The sequence below is a fragment of the Zeugodacus cucurbitae genome, chromosome 6 (assembly GCF_028554725.1).
Source record: "Zeugodacus cucurbitae isolate PBARC_wt_2022May chromosome 6, idZeuCucr1.2, whole genome shotgun sequence".
NCBI classification, from domain to species: Eukaryota; Metazoa; Arthropoda; class Insecta; order Diptera; family Tephritidae; genus Zeugodacus; species Zeugodacus cucurbitae.
In genome coordinates, this window is record NC_071671.1 from 6408171 (window position 1) to 6422368 (window position 14198).

At 37.9% G+C, this 14198-nt stretch overlaps 2 protein-coding genes across 2 annotated transcripts in view; one reads left to right on the forward strand and one right to left on the reverse strand.

Annotated features, from left to right (window-relative positions):
* Positions 1-14198, forward strand: part of LOC128922828 (uncharacterized) — a 334204-nt gene that overhangs the window by 168480 nt on the left and 151526 nt on the right. The gene's annotated exons all lie outside the window — the stretch shown is intronic.
* Positions 5549-11460, reverse strand: LOC105210265 (protein gooseberry). The gene is made up of 2 exons (XM_011181086.3): positions 10905-11460; positions 5549-7396 (listed from the first exon to the last, which is right to left on the reverse strand). The coding sequence occupies exons 1-2, from the start codon at positions 10957-10959 to the stop codon at positions 5889-5891; spliced, it is 1563 nt and encodes a 520-aa protein (XP_011179388.1). The 5' UTR covers positions 10960-11460; the 3' UTR covers positions 5549-5888.

Below are 14198 nucleotides of genomic sequence, written 5' to 3' on the forward strand. Positions count from 1 at the left end.
CACACTACAGATAAACTAATTGATGATTTTATTACAATACACTGTGCTACATGCCACACACTGCCACAGCGTTGCAACAGTAGGCAGTGCATGTGTAACTCTACTATTGTTGTTGTTGTTATTGTTGTTGCTATTACTTGTAGTGTCCGCTTGGGCTAGGGCTCATCATCATAGGTGGCAAGTATGACGCCCGCTGTGAACAAATAATTGCTACGCTCTCGGCGCATTTGCTCCCGTCCCAAGTGCTTGTAGGTATGTAGAGCCCCGGTGCATACTAAATGTATCTATCTTCATATCTTTCTCTATATACTCACATACTGCTATCATCAACGCGTTACTTGTAAATAGATGCCGAAAATTGATACTTACAGCTAACGACAAGCACCAGTTTCAAGTTGGCCGTAGTTAACTATCTAAAATGTTTTTCATGATTTTTGTGTGAACGTTACAGTTACACCTACTTCTGAGATGTTTGTAGGTTGTACCTGCCAATTATGCATTATATTAGCACTTGGAAGAATTTTAATGATTTTTTTAATGTGTAGAAGGTACTAGAAGAATCAAGAAGAATCTACTTCGTTTCGTAGCGATATACTAATTATACAGTTATTTCCAAAAAAAGGTTCTTCATGATCAAAACAGAGAGTACCCCAAATGAGAGTCCTCAAGATTATAAATTGGAAAAATTATAGACCATGTTGTCAAGTGACATCTCTGGAAATAGATTTATTTCAATGTTTTAGTGCCATATTTATTGTGGACACACTGAAAGACCCGAACATCCCTAACAGTTAACCTTTAGGTAGGTTTTTATGTTGTATACATATATATATATATATATATTTCAGATAGACTCAGTTGGAACAAAGGGCCTAGGAGAACAAATACGGTTGGTGATGAGAACACACAGACTATTTCCCCAAACGTCAACCTCGCCTTCACAAGTTACGTCTTGTTCACTACGAACAAAACTCTGATGACCGAGTAAATGCGGAATAACCTTATCATCAGCGAGGTGGAAACTCCTGCAGCCCCATAACTAGACTTAGTTAATCACCTACTCATAACTGAAATAAACAATATTTTTTAATAAAGAGAAAAATCCTGGAGAAATCTAGATATATCTCTATTTTCATAGTACTATTTCGATAAACCGACCTAAAGACAATGTCTTCATATCAGCTAAAGACATTACAGATGGATAATCTGGTATTAAAATCGATCTGTCCATATTTAGAATTCCAAAATAAGAAGTCATGGTAGAAAGTCCGTTTATCCCACAGTCCAAGCGCCATTTAACCTTCTAAAAATGAAAGGACATTCATATATCTAATCAGAGATGATATAAGAAATATATTAGGAACATCATTTGATTATTACAACAAACTTGATGTATATATACTGAAACTAGTGAAGAGCTGGAACCCCTAATGAATACTAAGCAACATGAATCCAATGATGAAGTAAGAAATATTGTAATAATGGGAGAGGTGTTACTTTTTAAAAGATTCTGTTTGAGAGAAAATATTTCACAAATATCTTTGGACCATCAATGAATCATGAATCAATATAGTTTATTTAACTGAAACTATTATCAGTCTTTGAGAGTGAGAACTTCAAACAGACAGCTAGAAAATTTTCTTGAATACTTCCCAGATCTATCGCTCCTAAGATATCTGATCCATATAGTCAGCATGATGACGAGCCAATGAGTTTGATAGCCTTCGGCAAACGTCGAAGCGAAACAACTTGGACAGACCTAAGATCCAGCATTTTCAAGAGAGTCGGATGTAGTATGTATGGGTTTGTGATATATGTGACAGCGATAACGAAAGTTGTTGTGAGCTTTATACAGAAGTTTGAATAAAATACTTGAAAACACTGTGAACCATAACTTGAACAGATCTATTGTTTTCAAGACGATCGAATCATAGTAATAAGAATCAATTATAGTTGAACAGAGACTTATTTTCTAAAATAAGTTAATTTATTGAGACTTTTCATATGAGATATATCACTTAAGACTTTCCTTTTTAAAGTTAGAAATTGTTTAGAGTTCTTTGATAGTTCGAACCTAAAACCTTGCATAGATACTTAGGCGTTCCGAATACCATGATTATTTGTCAACTTCATATTGATTTAATTACCTACAGACGGAAAAAGAAAAGTAAATACTTTTTTTCATGGATTCTGCCTATAGCATCCTTAAATACCTCATTAACTCCAAATTTAGAACATTAATACAAAAAAACCTAAATTAATTCCATAAAAAATATAATATGACAGCATTTATGACAAGTGCAATTTCCAGCATACAAGCTCACCACACTCAGCGAACGACGACTTGTGTGTTCCATGAGTTTAAAATTTTCCAAAACACTAGCACTCGCTTGGAACAAAGGAAAAATAACAACAACAATGGCGAAAAAGATGATGCGCACACCAAAATGTCGTGTTAAAGCGAGCAAAGAAACAAATAAAATAATGAAGAACAATTGGCCAATTGTTGTAGTCACGTTTTCCAGGCATTTCGAAATTTTCCCACAACAACAACAAGAAGCACAAAATTTCAAAATAGCAGTAGAGTGGGAACAAGATTTGGCCCACATTGTTGTAAAAGAAAAACTGCTTTGTCAACAGTTAGACACCGACAGTCAACCCCCAGCACACAATGCAACGCCAGACACGTTGGCTAAGGATCGACCGATCCAACTCAAGCCAACGACAGTACAATAATAATAAAGCAGTGCTGTTGTTGTTGTTGTTGTTGTGTGGAAATATAGAGCAAACTAGTCGATAATATGAAAATAATTTTACCAAAATGCCATAGAACTTGCTTAATTGTGTGTGTGTAATGGAATGGTATTTTCGAAAAGTTAAATGGCCAACAACAAAAGGCGGTAGAAAAGCCGGTGTGTGCGTGTGTGTGTAGACAATTACAATGCGCCTAAATACTTAGGCAGCTAATAATAAGGGAACGAGTGTGTGGTGTAGTTGGAGGCGGTGTGCGTTGTGCAAAAACAATATGACGACCACCAACGTATTTGTTGTTTGATCTTTGCCGTCCAGCGAGTGGAGCATGCAGAATCATGCTTGCATTGGTGTTTATTCATTATAGGTGTAAGTAGGCGGTAGGTGAAGTCGAAACACTTATATTGTCCGCACTCAATTGGGCAAATCGAATTAATTTGATATCATAAGTAAGTGAGTTAGCACTTCGATCGATTTTTTTAGCGACACAAGTGGTGGCTTGAATATGTATCTTTTTATACAAAGAAGAAACCTTAAACTTGTAGGTATGTAGAGATATGAATATCATATATAGATTATATATAATACATATATGGGCTAATAAGAAATATTTTTTCAAACAGTTTATCGACAGATCTTTGAATATATTTCAGATATGGAGAAACGATTCCACAACTGTTCACCGATGACCTGAGGCATAGATCACCACTAGTAGATCACTACTACTAGAATTCCATGAAGCATAAACGAGTCCTTCTATATTTATATAATATTGAAAATATCGATGATCACTTTGAACTGATCATGGAATCTGTTCAGAAACACTCATAATTTAAGTCCATGGAGACTTAAGTGCCATAAATCAGTGCTGTTAATTCTATTTTGACTGTTAAATGACAAATTCGCTTCAAAAACAAATATTAAGTTGACATTATTGTGGTGACACGATCAGTTCATCAAACATTTTTTCCTTGAGAAGAAAGAAATCTTTCCTAAATTCTAACTTGATCAATCCATTTGGAAACATTTTCTCTACGGATCATTTTGATAAAAAATCTTTAGAGAGATTCTCGAGTAACTTTAGACCCCACTTGCTTCAGAATCGCAGTAATAAATTCGATACACCATTTTTTAAGCTATTTCTTTGAAAATTTATTTCTAGTGGAAAACATGTGGACTTTTTCATGTCCAAATTCCTGCGCTGAGCAGCGCTTCATCAAATAAATTCCTGCAAAGAAAGTCCTCTCACTTAAATTTACTTTTGGGAGTACATCTAAAGATGAATATGATGGATAAAGGATAGTATAAGTTAAGGTATAGGTCTCCGCAGATGCAGAGAATCTCACTTAGGCAGATAGGACTGTCCATTTTGATACCCAGAAAACTCCTAACGGATCACTAAGACCTTTATGAGGTGACAAAGTTATTAAGACTGCTACTGTCGATTCCAGTCACTTCGCTGGGTTCACCGAAGATATGTCTACCGAGGTGCTTTAACTTAAGTGGTTGGATGATTCCTCTTCGCAGTTCCTCCCAACAGTTTTGGCAACTATGTAGCTTCTGACTTGGTCCCTAGCCTCACCGCGTGTGTGCCTATTGGGCAATGACCAGTAAGCACTCTAATGATCGCTGAAAGATGAGCCTTACTAAGCGACATTAGCTGTAAAGAACGTTTTCTATCCACTGTGAGCCAAAAAGACCTCGCTACTGCGCAGGTGTTGGTTGTTCTCCAGCTTTTAGCGAGCCCACTCGAAGGCAGTACGTCCAGCGATCTGGCGCAAGTGGACCACAGGCTGCCCACACGTTTACACTCCGGCGTTAATATTTCTAGGGTACCCTTTCTTGCAAGCTGATCCGCTTTGCAGTTTCCAGCGATTTCGCGCTGACCGGGTGTCCACACAAGTCGTAGCTCGAAGCTACTGATAACAATGTTAGGCACTCCCTTACTAGTTTAGAGCGTGCTGTCATCGAGTACAAGGACAGTATTGCTGCTCTGCTATCGAAGTGTTTACACACCTCTCTGAAGGATGCCGCACTTCGAAGCAGTATATCTACTACTACCTTGATGGCAGCTACCACTGCCGGAAAGACGCTGCAATAGTCTGGCAGCCGAAAACTGGAGTTAATTGAGAGCTTCCGACTGAAGAAGAGTACCTTCCTTCTTAAATGAATAACACTGCTTCCAGCGAAAAAATCAACATATGGAATATTTCATTTTTTGGGACTCTAAGTTTACTAACCCAAAAATGAAAGGATCTTCTGTCAGGCCCTTGACTTTGTTAAACATTGTAGACTTTGGACATTCGTTGTCTAATTTTAAACATTATCTATTAATATTATTCCAAAGCGGTTTGGTAGCCCAGAAAAATAAAAACGCTATTATGACTTCAACTATGGAAAATTTCGAATTTCGGAAGCTTTGAAAAAACTTTCTTCTAAAAGCTTTGAGGCTCGGAAGCTTTGATTTTCGAAAGCTTTTAAGTTCGGAAGCTTTCTTGCTGACAACTTAGCTCAGAATGATTAATGTATTATTCTTGTTCATCGAAGTAGACTGAGAAAGGTATAAATACGAGAAATTAGTTGACTATATGTAAACTGAAGAAAAGTATAGTAAATACAAAAATTCTCTAAGCATACTTGGTATTCGAAATCTATGTTGATGGCATTCAATTATCAAAGTTGAATATGCAACTAGAAATCAGACCGAATAAAATTTATTTTCAGAAGATTTTGAAGAATAGTAGACAACAAACACATATGATTTTATTTTCAAACTGTAATTTATTTGTTTGCTGAAACTTGCATAACTAAACAACGATTTATTACTTAATAGCTAAAAAATCTTAAATATATACCATAATAATAATAATAAAAATACAACAAAAGATAATGCAATCAGTTAAATAAATACAAAGTACGCAGTCTTGAGCTCTACAAAATACTCGTAATTAATACATTCATTAAAAATATTGAGCACTTAAATGCAAAGAGGCACAGGTATCATTTAACTATTCAACTGGAGGAGTGGTCCCGGAGTGCTTATACTAAACTTATACAATAATTTCATAACTGATTTACAAAATGCTACAGTCTTACAATATAATTGCTAGAACATTGTTATGCGAAAAGATTTCGATTTAGAAGCCGAAATAAGGATAGGCTGCTGCGCTAGCTGCTGACTTGTGCTCGCTGACGCCTTGCGTATAGCCACCCATATGATTTGCGCCCGACGAGAAGAACGAGCCGGGGAAGTTGTATGAGTCCCACGACGACATAGCGGGATGATGGGAGCCCGAAGCGGCAGCCGAAGCGAATTGTGAGCGCAGCTGCTCAGCTGAAGTGGCAGCGGTGAAGTTGCTGCTTGCGCCCAAGCCGTAAGCCGAGGAGGATGTAGCATAAGCGGCGGAGTTGGTAGCGGCGGTGGCTGCGGCAGAGCTATTTACAGCCGCAGATGTGGCTGAGCTGGTTGCGGTGGCCGACGGCATGCCATAACTGGTGTTATTGCTGTAATTGTTGCTGCCAATATCGTTGGTGTTGTTGTTGCTGACGATAGCGCCTGCTTGATGCGCTGGACTCAGTGAAGCCGAACTGGCGGCGCTGCTGGTTGGCGACATAGACGCCACCGAACCGCTTGAGTGCGCGAAATTCTGATGAGGTTCAAAGACATTGGAGGCAGCCGCAACAGCAGCAGCTTGTGTGGCAGCGCTGCTGCCGAATGTATTCCACGCCTGACTGTATAAACCCATTTGATGTGTGTGATTGTGTGACAACGCAGCGGCCGAAGCGGACATGGTGTGTGCAGCGGCGGCGGCAGCAGCAGCAGCGCTCGTATGATGATGATGATGCGCATGATGGTGTGGATGATACTGGGACGCCACAGCGGCGGCGCTAGCAAAACCGGCGGAGCTGAGTCCACCCGCGGTGCTGGCGGCAAAGCTGGACACTTGCTGTGTGGTATTCAATTGTTTGCGCAAACGTGCGCGCCGATTCGAGAACCACACCTGTACGCGTGCCTCTGTCAAACCGGTGCTCTGTGCCAATTCCTCGCGTGTATAGACATCTGGGTATTGGGTGCGTGCGAATATGCGCTCCAAAGCATCAATTTGATCATTCGAGAAGGTGGTGCGCGAGCGGCGTTGCTTGCGCTTCAACTGCACACCCGGCTCGGCATCATCGTCGCTCTCATCGCCAGAGCCATTTGACAAACCGCCAGCGCCAAGTATGCCATCAATGGAATGCGCCGAACTGCCGGAATCAGAGTGTGCGCCACCGCGCAACAAGCGGCTGATGGAACTAACTGAAGGCGCGGTATTCTTGTCGCACAAACCGGACTCGATGAGCTTGGCGCGTATTTCCCAGCTGAAGATGCCGGGATTGGCATTTTTCATCTCCTCAATTTTCGACTCAATATCTGGTGTGGCAACGCGTGGCTTGCTGCCGCCAATAACACCCGGGCGTATGGAGCCGGTCTCCTGATAGCGATTCAATATTTTCGAGACGCAACCATGAGAGACGCGCAACTGGCGTGAGATGACGCAGGGGCGTACGCCGGCAGCGGCCATTTCGACAATTTGACGGCGTATGTGATTGGGTAGTGGACGACCGTTGATGAAGACGCCGCCGAGTTGATTGACGCGTCCTTGTCCTGTAAGCAATAGAGGAGAAAATGCATAAATTAGTATTGTGGTGAATTTGTTGTGTTGAGGTGAAAATGTGGTGTGTTTTGTTGAGCGTTATAGGTTGTAGCGGTAATTTTTGTAGTTATTATTTTGTTATTTATGATTTTAATATTTTTTGAATACTTTTTAAAGAAATGAAGAGCGCGTCTTACATTTATTGTTTCACCACGGAGCAAGCGCGTGTGTGGTATCTCATTTATGAGGCTCACAATGCTCAAAATATAAGCGCATTCATTTGTTTTGTATTTTTGAACTATTTACTAGTTGTTGAGACAATAGTTGAAGCGCTGCGCTTGGCTAATTGGTCTAAGCGCTCAAACTTATTGAAATCTCCGCTCAAAGAAGTAAGGCGCTCTTGTTCTTACAAAACAATTGTGGCAACTCAATTAGTTTCATAGTAGTGCATAACGGTATAATGCAATTATTTGCAAGACAATGCGAAAATTTTCCTAGACAAACTGTCTGCACTTTTGTGCCACATATTATTAATATTTTGCCATTTTTGAATTGCATTATTGTTGTTGCAGCTCAGCGCTAAGAGCGCGTGTGCCAATGCACGAAATTTTAATGCTCACTTATGCCATTGTGTTGGCGTAGGATTACTTTAAGCGCACTTGAGTGCAGGCGCAGCGTGTTTGCCTGAGTTTATGCGATGAGATCAGTTCGCACGATCGCATTTAAATGCTGAAATGAATGCAAATTTCGCATTGTGAAATAATAATATTTGAATAATTTGCTAGCAATACAATTACAGCACAACAATAAAAGCAACAAAAGCAGCAACGTAAAGCCGCAAACAAAAAGCCAATTGCTGTGGTTATTGAGCGCTTGGCTGTTTATGCAACGCGGCACGAATGAGCGCAACAAATAAAATAAATAAAAAAGCAAATGCCTCAAATTTATTTAAATTGTATAGAAATAATGCAGCAGAGTGAAATCAAACGTGAACGAAATGAAAATGTAGTTTAGTTTAAACCGACAGGCGCAAATTGTGAGCGTTTGACCAGCTGCGCGGCGGCGCGTTAATAACAAATGCGAATATATTAAAAAAAATATGAAAAACAGTAAAATAAGGCAGCCGCAGCTGCAGTGATCATGTCAGAGGATCACTCAAATGCGCTGAGCGCGCCTGCCAAACCGACGTTAAAGTGCAGACTTGAAGTCTGAAAGCAAGGTGGGATTAATAACTCAAGCGCGCTACAATAAGCTCACAGCGCAAACTAATAAGGCGCACATACACACACGCGCGCGCCACCCGAAAAATTAAAGCAATGCGTCGGTACGTTTTGTTCTTTCACACTTTCAAGCTCCAGCTGTGCGCGCTAATAAAATTCCAGAAGAGCGCGCAAGCGAAGCGCAACAAAATATTAAAAATATGAAACGAAGATAGCGCGCAAGCAAAAACGACAAAAATATTAGTAAATAAACGAGAAAAAATGGAAAAGTTAACGAAAAATATACAGTAAAAGCAATGCGGAAAAATATGAGTATGCGCATGCGCGCACAACATACAGCGCGCGGCGAGCGGCAAACATACAAACACACACACGCGCGTTCAATGAAGTGTAGCTGAAGGCGCAACCGCTGTTAATGCTGCTGATGATGAACGTGCTGTGCGCAGCGCTGCTACACACATACACAAACAACGACAATAAGAGCATTGAGGTGTTGGGGATCATTGCAAGTGTCGGCGGCACAAGAGCGCGCGATCGGTAGATCAAAGACTTTTGCCGACGCGCCACAACGTCTGCGTTGTACGCGCCCAGACCAAATCGAGTGTAGTACAACTCACAACTTGGGCAAGCTTAAGACAGCCGGTTGTAGAAAGCTGCAAGCAAGCACGGAAGCGCGCAGTGGCGGAGGCTGTGTGTTGATATGACAGACGATGAACGGCAGCATGGCACAGCTGTGTGCGCGCGGCCAAATTGTTCTTTCAACCAGCCACTGCGACTCTTCTCATATACATTTGAGTTCCTTTTCTCGCTTTGTTGTTGTTATTTTGCTTGTGTTGTTGCTGTGATCGCAATCAATAAGCCACAAAGCTGATCATGATTATTGGAATTTTAGTTGGTTGCTTCGTTGCGTTCGGCAAAGCCAGCCACGCGCACCCACCGTTTTGACGTGCAGACTAAAGCGGCGTAATGACTGACTGACTGCCAGTTGGCAGGTAAATTGAGCGCGAGCGTGTGTGTGTAGCATGTTGTCGTAGGCAAGTGCTAGTAAGTTTGTATGTATTGCTGCAAGTTGTAGTTGTTTTGGTAGCTGACTGAATTGGAGCGCATTTGCGGTGTTTGGTTGCTTTCCACTTTTTCGTGTTTTTTTTTTAATTTTTTCTTGTTTAATGAAAATCAAAGATTTAAGCTGCTCGCATTTGCTATTGAAAAGCGACTTTCTTGAATGGAACAAGCAGTGACTTATCGAAAAATTTCCCCTCTCTCTACTATTACTTGTTGCTGTGTTTGTTGTTATTGCTATCATTATTATTACTTGTTTTTTGTTGCGTACATTCACTTGTGTACACCATGAGTTGTGAAATAATAATGAAAATTAGTTAAAAATTGTTTATAATTGGAAATTGATGTTCACACCAGACCATTTGGCGCTGCGGCGCAGGTGTGTGTGTGTGTGAGTACAAGTGTAAGTGTGCTTTAGCAACGAAAAAGTTGGTTAAGTGGTATTGTTGGCTACAAAGTGTGTACGAAAATTTAAAAACACGAATTTACAAAAATTCAAAATTCTCGAAATTTCGATTTTAGAATTTTCGAATATCGAATTTTCGAACTTCGCTAAATTTTTAACTTATAAAATATTTAAGTTTCTTTAAAAATGGTAAAAGTTTCACTCGAATTTCGAACTTCGAAAAAATCAGTTAAATTATTAATTCCTGCAATGTATAATTTTCTTTATAAATTGTATTATTTTATATATTATGCAAATATAGTTAAATTAAATCTAAATATCAATTTTAAGCTTTTTGAAATGTTGTAATGGTACTTGGACCGATTAATGAATTTTCAGGTATAAAGTATTGAAAAAATTAAGAAAAAATATTTGTGAAGTGTTTAGTTTTTAGTTACTTTTATATAGTATTCGACAAATATTAAGTTTTTTATAACTTCGAAAAATGTGAAACATATTCGAAACTTTTCGAAGATCGAAAATTTTTCATAATTCTTGAAATCTTTTTAAATAATTTTGGAAAATATACTTTTTTTTATAATTTTCGAAAATTTTAAATTTTTCATAAGTTCGAAATTTTGAAACTTTTCATAAGTTCGAAATTTTTAATAATTTTTTAATTGTAAAATATTGTTTTTGAATTTGTTACTAAAGAGTTTCTGAAGTATTAAATTTTTTTCGAAGTCAAAATTTTATTTTTAATTCATTGATTTTTTTTTTCAAAATTACCGCTACAACCTGCTTCTTTTACAATCAATAAGTTCAAAAAAATAATATAAAAAATCGCATAATTACCTTGGAAGGGATATCCAGCAAAGTATGGTGTCATGTTCAATGTTGAGACTGTCATTTTTTTATTGTGTTTGTTGTTATTTGTTGCTTGTTGTCGATTTTTAACAAAAATCACTTGCTTTTATGCTAATTTGCAAACATAAAAGCAGTTAAAATTAAAAAAAAAATTGTTTTTTTTTACACAAAATTATTTTCTTTTGTTTTTGTTGTACACAACACTTTTTGTTAGTAAAATTTTTTACTAAAATGTTTTTTGTTTAACTGTTAAACAAGTTACGGTTTACACGTCACGTACGCTGTCCAATAAGCGTTACTATCGATTATTTGCACTTGATTTTCCAAAACGAATTAACTCATCGGACGACACTTTTTCTTCGAACGTTTAGTTTGTACTTTAATTTGTAATATCTATATATGTGTATTTATTCTTTTTTTTCTAAGCTACAGAGAGCGCATCAGTTACTGCGTGTGATATTAGCTGAAAACTCTCTACACAAGGTGTGTGACTCGTACGATTGCCAGCTTGAAACTGATTTTGAAACGGTCAGTCCGAGCACTAGCACGCTTTCCTGAGATTCTCACAGCGGCCAGAAGACAGCACACAGCAGACGGCAGACAATAGGAACGAGCAATAAGAGCGCTCGCTATGCTTGTTGGTGTTTGTAGGCTACAAACAAACAGGTAAGCGTAGGCCAAAGGTCTCACAGAGAGTGTGAGTGAGTGAGTGAGAGCGAGCGGTTGTACTAGAGAGTGAGTGAGTGAGCGCGCAAGTTAACCACAAACAATTATAGTTGTGTAATCAACCCTGAAATGCATTCGCTGCACTGCGTGCTCACTTCACCGGCTTGTTGTTGTTGCTCGTTCGCTCTACTGATGATCGTTGCACCCACCCACTGCGTAATGTAACGGCGCATTGTGTATACAATAGTTGGTGTTTTTAATGTGTGTGTGTGTATGTGTCGTGGCAAAAACAAATAAGCAACAACCAATTGCTGTTGTGCGCAGTGAAAACATATATCTCTCTTCGCCTGCGCTCGCGTTTGTTGAGGGCGCTTGATCGGCTATTGTCGCACTGCTCGCACCACAATGGCTGCTTTTCTACGGAAATCGCAAAACGATCTGACTTATTGGCCACGCCCCTCTGCTGTAATATGTGTATGTTTGTTTGTGTCAGCGCTAGTGTCTTCACTGCCAGACTTGCTGGTGTCTCAAGATTGCTTAGCATTGTTTTTGCTACTATTTTTCTTAACTACATTGTTGTTGTTTTTTATTTTTGTGTTTAAAAAGCCTGCGCATTTGCATTCACTGCCCAAGCTAGTTTGCAACAAAAAATGAAAGAAAGAAAGACTTTACACAATTCTTCGCAGTTATCTATGTATCTAGTGTGCGTTCCGCTTTGCCCTCACCGCTCTTGTTGATTACACTCGCTAATCGCCCATCAGTGTTGGCAGTGTTCGCTGGCGATAGGAAAATTGTGAAAATCTTTTCCATGCAATTCGCCACAGTTGCTTAACGTTTTGCCTGTTCTTTTGATCTTAAGCCGCCAATATTTTGATTTAATTTTAATATTCCGTTTTGCTGTTATTTATCGCCTCGCGTTTGGCCGCTTTACTTTTTTATTTATTTCGTTCTATTTATTATTATTATTAGTTTTTTTTTTGTGTTTTTATTCGTTATGAATATTGCAATCTACTCCGATTAGCTACCGAAGCGCCTTAGACGCTCTGCAATGGCAGACTCTTGGGTTCGTGTGAAATTATGATGGTCGTATTTATCTACTGGCTGCTTGGGAAATCCTTACGCTTATCAAGAAAGGAATATATTTTTGTGAAAATCGAATGGGTTTATAATTTATTAGTTTGATTTTATGATAGATAAGTGTGACGTTGTTTTACCCAATTTTTAGTTAATTTCATATAAACTAATCTGTGGAACACTTACTGTAGTAAATATATAATTCTATATTTTCTCAGTTATATTCAGGCAAGTTTCGATCACATGTATTTTTAAGCTTTTCATGTAATCCATTATATGTCTGATAAAGGCCTGTAGGACCGCCCATTTTTTTGATAGCGTCAAGGCAGACAGATGACAGATGAAGCTTAACTAAGTAATTGGTTCATATTTTACAAAATTTTGGGTCAGATTTTAGATTTGAAATATGCTTTTGATTCAAAAAAGGTATCCAAAAGTTGCAAATAATTGAACCAAGGTGTCATATAGTGTCATATCGTCATATTGTCATATTTTTTTATGACTGTCATACCAACACTGTTGTTGTTTCATATATCTGGGTTTGGCCTCAGCTGATTAATTGTAGAAATATGACAAAATATGACATACAACAGTTAAGGGTGCTCGCAAGTGTTGTATTTTTTAAGAATATTAAAATATGACATAAGACATACAACAAAGCTTGTGAATTGCCTAAATTACTTTGAGAATGTACAAAACATGATTGAGAATATATGAAAATATATGTATTTTGAATGGTTGATTTATATGAAGAAACTTAGCTACGGTATATATATGAATAATATGTATATAGATTGTGTAAGGATATTTATCCAGTCAGCTTGGAATAAAAATTTAATGTATTACCCTAGCAATGCCTTCGGAAAACGTGGAATTGCAGTTCTTGACAATATATAGGTATGCTGGTCGGAAATGGTAGGCGTAAATAATAAAGCGGATATTAAAATCGAACGTTGAGCTTCGAAAAACCTGTTATAATTTTTATATCTGGAAATATTTATTGCAATCGTAAATTTTCGAAAAATCAGTTATATTTCTAAATCTTAAAATATGTATATAGTTTTCTTTATAAATTGTATAATATTATATTTTATTCAAAGAAATTATCCAATAATATACCAATTTCAAGCTTTTTGAAAATTTAAAATTTTTAAATGAAATTTTGAGCGATAAATTTTATTTTCAAGTTTTATCCCAATGTATTGAAAAATTTAAGAAAAAAATCTTTATATAGTGTTGAAATAATTACATTTATATAGTATTCGACGAATATGTCATGCAACCATGTAACCATGGCTATAGAGTTCTCGAAAAAATTGATTTTTTTTACTTGTTAGTCTCACTTTTTAGTGTTTAGCGTCAGTGTGAGACTCTTAATCGGAGTTTCAACATTTGGATTTATGTCCGCTATTCCACAGTGGTTCCGCCATAGGCTAAAAGTCAAAAAATCCATCTCACGATTTTTTGACAAAATGTACACCAATGGCCTCTAAATTGTCCACACTTCCTATTTGCAAACCGGGTTTTCCTAAAAATCTAACG